The sequence below is a fragment of the Mustela putorius genome, unplaced genomic scaffold, assembly GCF_011764305.1.
Source record: "Mustela putorius furo isolate JIRA1106 unplaced genomic scaffold, ASM1176430v1.1 tig00003896_pilon_pilon_pilon, whole genome shotgun sequence".
Classification (NCBI taxonomy): Eukaryota; Metazoa; Chordata; class Mammalia; order Carnivora; family Mustelidae; genus Mustela; species Mustela putorius.
The window spans coordinates 13845712-13852848 of NW_025422045.1; the positions used below are offsets into that span (position 1 = coordinate 13845712).

Sequence of the window (7137 nt, forward strand, 5' to 3'; positions counted from 1 at the left end):
GTGTGCTGAGCTCCTGGACTGTCACAATGGGCTCACTCTCCTGAAGAGAGGCCCTGGGGGAGCCTGATGAGAGTGTGCAAGCAGGGATGGGAGGAAGGGTTTCTGAATATGGTCACACACCAGACTGCCCACTCTCACAGCACCAACTTCCAGTCTAACTCGCTGCTCTCTTGCCTTCACTCTTCCTGTTCTCTCCACTGGCTCACGAGTGCCCCCAACATCTGCCTTTCTTCAACCCCTCTCTTCTCTGACTTAATTCTATTCATATACACACAGGTTGCACCCACCCTGGAATCAGAGGTTCTCAGTCTGCATCTCCACGTCAGTCTGGGTCTCCAGGTTACAAGTATTAGAGAATCCCTCAGGTTGCCTTACAGAGGCCAAGGGCACAGTGGAGTGAGGAAACCCAGGACACCACTTCTGCAACAACACAGTTAGGCTTCATGCCATGGCGGCCAATTTCTCACAGCACTCTAATGGTTCCAAGACAATTCTGGTTCTGGCCACTTTTGTGATCTCTGTTTCTGTTAGTGTCTTCCGATAGTTACAAAGACAGTGTGGAGAAGGAGGTACATGTAGGTCTCAGGAAGGGAAACTAGACTGATAAAGGCCACAGAAGAGCAGTGAAGAACAGAGATATGGATATTCAGCAAGATTAGTGACCTGGGCTTGAATCAGGGTTCTGCTGGGGCCAGCCTAAGATTTTAAGCAACCTCCTTTCACAAAGAGATGCTCATTACAATGCAAAACAAAAAATACTCAAGGAAAACATGTTTATCAAAGGTTATTTGGATGATGAAGATGGCCATATGTATTTAGTACTTAGCATAGGGCTTGGCACATGCTTGCTCATTATGCCAGCCACGATTATTTATTATTTTTCTTTTATTTTGGGGTGAACCCAAGAATGTATGTATGTCAGCTGCTCTGACCTGTTTTTCTCCCTTCCCACTCCAAACTCCTGTATTCTTAGAGGAAGCCAATGCCCCCCATATTAGGATTTCTCCAGCACAGACCCAGAAACATCCCTTCTCTGAAGCATGGACAAGAAAAAGACTGAGCGAGGTAAAGAGACCACAGGCTGAGGAAGGACTGGAAGCCTGCTATCCAGCACACCTAAGGTACTTGTCTTTCTCTGGGAGGAAAGCCTCCTTGGAGAATTCGTGATTAACTAATTTATTAGTTTATTATTAGTGATTTGGAATAGAAGTGGAAATCTAATCACTAATTAATTACTAGTGATTAGTGATAATAATAGATTACTATATAATCACTAATCACTAATTAATTAGTGGTTTGGAATAGAAGTGGGAATATAATTACTAGTAATTAGCAATTATATAATAATTAGATTATATAACATATATAATATATAATAATTGAATAATGATCTAATTACTATATAATTACTAATCAATTAGTGATTTGGAATAGAAGTGGAAAATGATAGCTGGGCCCAGGAGCTCTCTGTGAAAGATGACATTTTGCACTAAAGGGACGACTATATGCCCTGATGTCCATCAATGGGACATAATTCCTATGACACATGTTACTGCTGCTCTGGTTCTTGCAAGGAAAGTTTTAAATTATTTAACATCATGACCATGAAGCTTAGTGACAACATGCTTTGTGAGTATGTACCAAATTAGATATTTTCATTTCTTTTTAAAGTAGGACAATTTTTTTTTTTTTAAGAGAGAGTGTGAGAGTGGGAGGAGGAGTGGGGAGAGGGAGAGAGAGAATCTTAAGCAGGCTCCATGCTCAGCAGGGAGCCCGACGTAGGGCTCAATCCCGCGACCCTGAGATCATGACTCGAGCAGAAATCAAGAATCAAATGCTTAACCAACTGAGCCACCCAGGAGCCCCTAAAATAGCACAATTTAAAAATGTATTTCATCTCAGTTTACACATTTGTGTAGCAAAGGCACTTGCTCATGTGTATTTAAAGTCCCAGGGGTAAGCAGACAAGGGGACCCACAGAGAGGCAGGAAAGCGAGGACTGAGATCTCTGATGGTGAGGTTACCATAATTGCAGAATAGGCACACAGGGTGGAGAGAGAAATGAAGGCATTTTGCTGGAAAACAGAAGCAGGCAGAGTGCGGGGGTGGCACCCATCTCTTTCTCTCTCCTAGCCCACCAGAGAACATGCAGATTCTGATCACTGTGTGTACCCTGGCTCTGCTGCTCCTGCTGCAGCAGCCCCTGCAATTTAAAAGTTGGCGTTTCCAACTCGAGGAGTCAGAGGAAGACATAGAATGGTTTGAAGGTTACTTGGTGGAAATGCACAGTTCAGGACCTCCCAGACCTCTGACCAAAGAAGCTTTCCAAAGACAGATGATTATCGATCCTGAAAAACCACTAACTGATTCTAAGTACGGTACTGATGGAATGAAGATGAAAATGTCCATGACAAGTTCTGTTGTGTCAGAGAATATTTCTTCCTTTGAATAGCACATGAGGACTTGCAAAAGATCCGTAGCAACGTATTTGTGCCTTGTAAGAATGGAGTTAAGAAATGTCACAGGAGCAGGCACCTAGTAAGAGTGTACTGTAATTTAACAAGAGGAGCTAGAATGACAGACTGTGAATATGACTCTTCTTATAGGCAGGGCCATGTCCTTATCACTTGCCAATGACAAAATGATATTCAAAAAATTGTTCCTGCTCATATAAGTAATATTATGGTTTTAGATGATGATACGCAGGGTAGTAGCATCTTCCACAATGAAGCCGAGTGTCCATTCTTTTTTTTTTTTTTTCATTTTATTTGTTTGACAGAGAGAGATCACAAGTAGGCAGAGAGGCAGGCAGAGAGAGAGGAGGAAGCAGGCTCCCCGCTGAGCAGAGAGCCTGATGTGGGGCTCGATCCCAGGACCCTGAAATCATGACCTGAGCCAAAGGCAGAGGCTTTTAATCCACTGAGCCACCCAGGTGCCCCCCGAGTGGCCATTCTAAAATAGTATTCTTTAAAAAGTCATGATAGGAGGATATCACCTGCTCCATCCCGATCCTTGCAAGTTAAAATTGAGAACGGTCGTTTGAGTCCATTCATGTTCATCATCTGTCTTCTTCCCTTCTTTTAACCATGCAAAGGCAATGTGGGCTCAGTTCACCGATGACTCCTGGAGATGTGGTTTCAAACAGGTCAAGTAATTTAGCACATTTTGAGTGTGTTATGAGGACAAATGCCTGCAGTGAAAGGAGAGCCAGCTCCAAGAGGAACAGGAAATGGTTGTCTGAAGTATGCTCCTGAGTCGTATTCATGTGACTCTCTAGTTCAGTAGAACTAACAAAGTGCATTGACCTACTGAAGTGTCTCCAGCATGATTATGAGGGGTTTCTGGATTTGGAATGACCTTTCTCTGTAACATGATTTGAAAAGAAAAGAGCTCAAAGCTCCTCGAGAAGTTGTGCAATTCAACTTTCCAGTACTATATTTGTAGACATTTCACTTGTTCTGTTCTTTCCATTCAATGAAATACAATGAGAACATGAAGATGTAGATTCTAATAGGGGACATCTCAGGATAAATACCTAAATATTCAGGATAGCAAGCTCCCCAAAGTACTTTTCAATTGCCCAATGCTGTGTCTGTAGATTCCCACATCTTTGCTTTGGATTAGCCATCACTGTTCACAAAACTCCAAACAATTCCTCAGTTTCTGGCACAGTTACCTTTCTTTATGATTCCTTTCCTCACTTGCCAGTAGATGTGGCTGCATCTGAGAATATGCCACTTCCAAAAAAGGCTGGGGAGTCTGTATGATAAGAGAAATCTGTCTGTCTAGTAAAAGTAATAATTTCTCTCTTTTTGTCTGTGAAATTCCATAATATCCTTTAATTATGAGTCTCAGTAACTTACAGAAGATGGGATAAGGCGTAGTGAAGGGAGATGGTAGGGAGAGTGTCTATTACTTTTGCACATTGCACTGAAATCCTATCTGCTCATTTCCTCCCCTGCCCTTATTCTTGTCTTCAGACTCAGAGCTAAGAGCCTACTTTATCAATCATTTGATGTAAATTAAGGGCCTAGGGCCAAGGACTGCCAGAACCCATTTCAGTGACTAAGAAAAGAACACCAGAAAATGAAACTACTCTTCATGTGGGAGCCTGGGGCTTTTAATTGTAATGTCTGCATGAATGAGGATCCCATCAAACTTTAAAAATCTTATGACATGCTCTAAGAGTCAACCTTCTATACATGAAGCAAAGAAGTTCTGCACAAAGGCTAGCCTGGATATGTGCTATGGGCCCTCTCATCTGGTCCACTCATCTCACCTTTCTCGGGATTATACAACACATAATATATTTGTAAGAGTATGATATAGTACATAAGGCATGAAATAATCATAAGATTATCTCTTTCTCTCCAGATAAGTGGTCTGATCCATACACATTGAAAACTTGAATCAAGGAACTAGAAGGATTATTTATACAGTTTTTTTTTCATCACACAATTTATTCTTTATGTTGGAATTGGAATCCCAGTAATGATGATGCAACAGTAATTTTTTTAATTGTGTTAAGATATAGATAGATAGATAGATAGATATAGATAGATATAGATATGGCATAAAATTTACTACTGTAGCCATTTTTAAGTGTACACTTCAGTAGCAATTAATGCATTCATGCTCTTGTGCAACCATCCCAGTGGCTGTCTCCAGAAATTTTTCACCTTGCAAAATGAAACACTGTGTGCATTGAACAATAACTCCCCCATTTACCCCGCCCTTCTTCCCCAGTAACCACCATTTTACCTTCTGTCTCATGAATTTGACTACTCTAGATACCGCATGTGAATAGAACTATACAGTCAGTGTCTGTCCTTTTGTGACTGGCTTATTCCACTTAGCATGTCTTCAAGGTTCATCCATGTTATAGCATATGTCAAAGTTTCCTTCCTTTTTAAGGCTGGATAATATTCCATTGAATGTATATATACTACATCGTGTTTGATGGACACTCACTTGGGTTGCTCCTACTTTTGGGCTATTGCGAACAATGCTGTTATAAGCAAGGATGTACAAAGACCTGTCTGAGTCTTCACCTTCTATTCTTTTTGGTCTATGCCCAGAAGTGAAATTGCTGGGTCATACAGTCATTCTTTTCCATAGCAGCTACACTGTTTTACATTCTAATGGCCATGTGCTGCGGCTTCAGTTTATCCAATCCTCACCAAAACTTGTGAGCTTTTTTTTTTGTTTTAAATAACAATTCTAATTGGTGTGAAGTGGTGATACAACCTTCATTTAAAATTTTAATTATTCAGCGAAGGAATGTGGGCAGCCGCATTCGTAAGAGTAAGGGGGAAAACTAGAAATGGTGTTGTCTCCTAACCAGAATAAACCCAATTGGTATTCTCCTTCAAAATGTATGATGGTGGGGCACCCAGGTGGCTCAGTTGGTTGGGCATCTGCCTTTGGCTCATGTCACAGTCCCTCGGTCTCCCTGCATGGTAGGAGCCTCTTTCTCACTCTCCCTCTGTGGCTCCCCGTCCTTGTGCTCACACACACACACACACACACACACACACTCTCTCTCTCTCTCTATTTCTCTCTCTGTCAAATAAATAAAAATAAATTTTTTTTTAAAAAGAGAAAAATGTGTGATGGACATTATGTCATTGAATAAGAACAGAAGAGTATAGTACAGCAAGAAGAGAGCATAGTTGCTCCATCCCTTTTTTGTTTTGTTTTGTTTTAAGATTTTATTTGTTTATTTGACAGAGAAAGAGAGAGATCACAAGTAGGCAGAGAGGCAGTCAGAGAGAGAGGGAAGCAGGCTCCCCACTGAGTAGAGAGCCCGATGTAGGGCTCGACCCCAGAGCCCTGAGATCATGACCTGAGCTGAAGGCAGAGGCTTAACCCACTGAACCACCCAGGCACCCTTGTTCCATCCCTTCTGTCCTAGCACAACATTATGAAATGACATGAGAGGGGAGTATAGAACTGAAGCTTGCATCTATCCCTGTGCTGTTCTTTATTAAAGAAAACTAATGATGCCAGGTTGAACCCTATTCATTTGCCCCTGCATATTTTTGAGCAAAATTGAATTCATACTTCTCATTCCATTTGGTACATTCTATGACTTGCATTGAATATATGATATGTAGCAGAATATATAAATATTCTACCCTAGTTTTCATGGTTAGAAGATTACAAAAGCTAGTAAATATTATCAAGTTCTTCTTAAGAGATCTAAGGAAATACCTCCAGTGACATAGAGCTGCTGGATAGTGACTCTAGTCTATCAACACAAGAAATAAAAGATACTTTATCCAAATGAGATTTTGAATTCAGGAATACCTTTTCCATGAGATGGGACTCTGAGACTATGTCTTCCAACCACTAGAATATAAACTCCAAGAGAACGAGGGCATTCATGGTGCTAATGAGCATATATATACATATGCGCTGACTTAACCCTTATTACTGTCGCCCTCAACCCGCAAGGACGACAAGAAGCCTGGTTCGGTGTTAATGCTTCATTCCCCCTTTTATTTCGTCAACTTCCTTAGCTTATATGCAGCAGGGTGATCAATAAGGGGCCAAACAATGGGGAGAACCAATGAGAGTCTTGTTACTATGCTGATTAAATTTGAAACAGCCAATGACTATGTCCTCCTTTAGGTGGGCTTCACCAGAAAGTTCGTTGTATACTTGCAGTGTATTTTGCTGGCAGTGAGCCAAGCGCCATCTTGTAATGGTGGGGACTTTCCTGGCCGGAGGCGGTCCCCGACATATTACAAAATGTCAATATTTGACATTATTCAGTTATTGAAGATTACCTTCCTCCTCTTATTAAGATATATTCATTACAAGTAAGTACAGCAATTTACTACTTCAGTATATGCTCTAATAATATTACCAGAGCAGAGGGAAGAAAAGCAGGTTTTGAGGATTTCATGAAGCAAAATAGGTTATGACTATTGGACTAGAAGCTTGTGAAACAAATATGATCAAAATATCATATTTGTTTAGTATCAAAATAGAGGGATCACTTTTTTTTTTAGGTGGGAGGGTGCAGAGGGGGAAGGAGAGAAAGATAGAAATAGAGAGCATCAACCAGGCTCTATGCCCAGCATGGAGAGAGGGATCACTTCTAAGAAAGGGATAGACGTTAAGAATATAAGA

General features: G+C 41.0%; 1 protein-coding gene across 1 annotated transcript; it reads left to right on the plus strand.

Annotated features, from left to right (window-relative positions):
• Positions 1 to 2146: 2146 nt before the first annotated feature.
• Positions 2147 to 6707, plus strand: RNASE9 (ribonuclease A family member 9 (inactive)). Its single transcript, XM_045067424.1, is given in 3 exon segments — positions 2147 to 2390; positions 2393 to 2707; positions 6634 to 6707. Coding segments are annotated over 3 exon segments (633 nt in total).
• Positions 6708 to 7137: the final 430 nt, after the last annotated feature.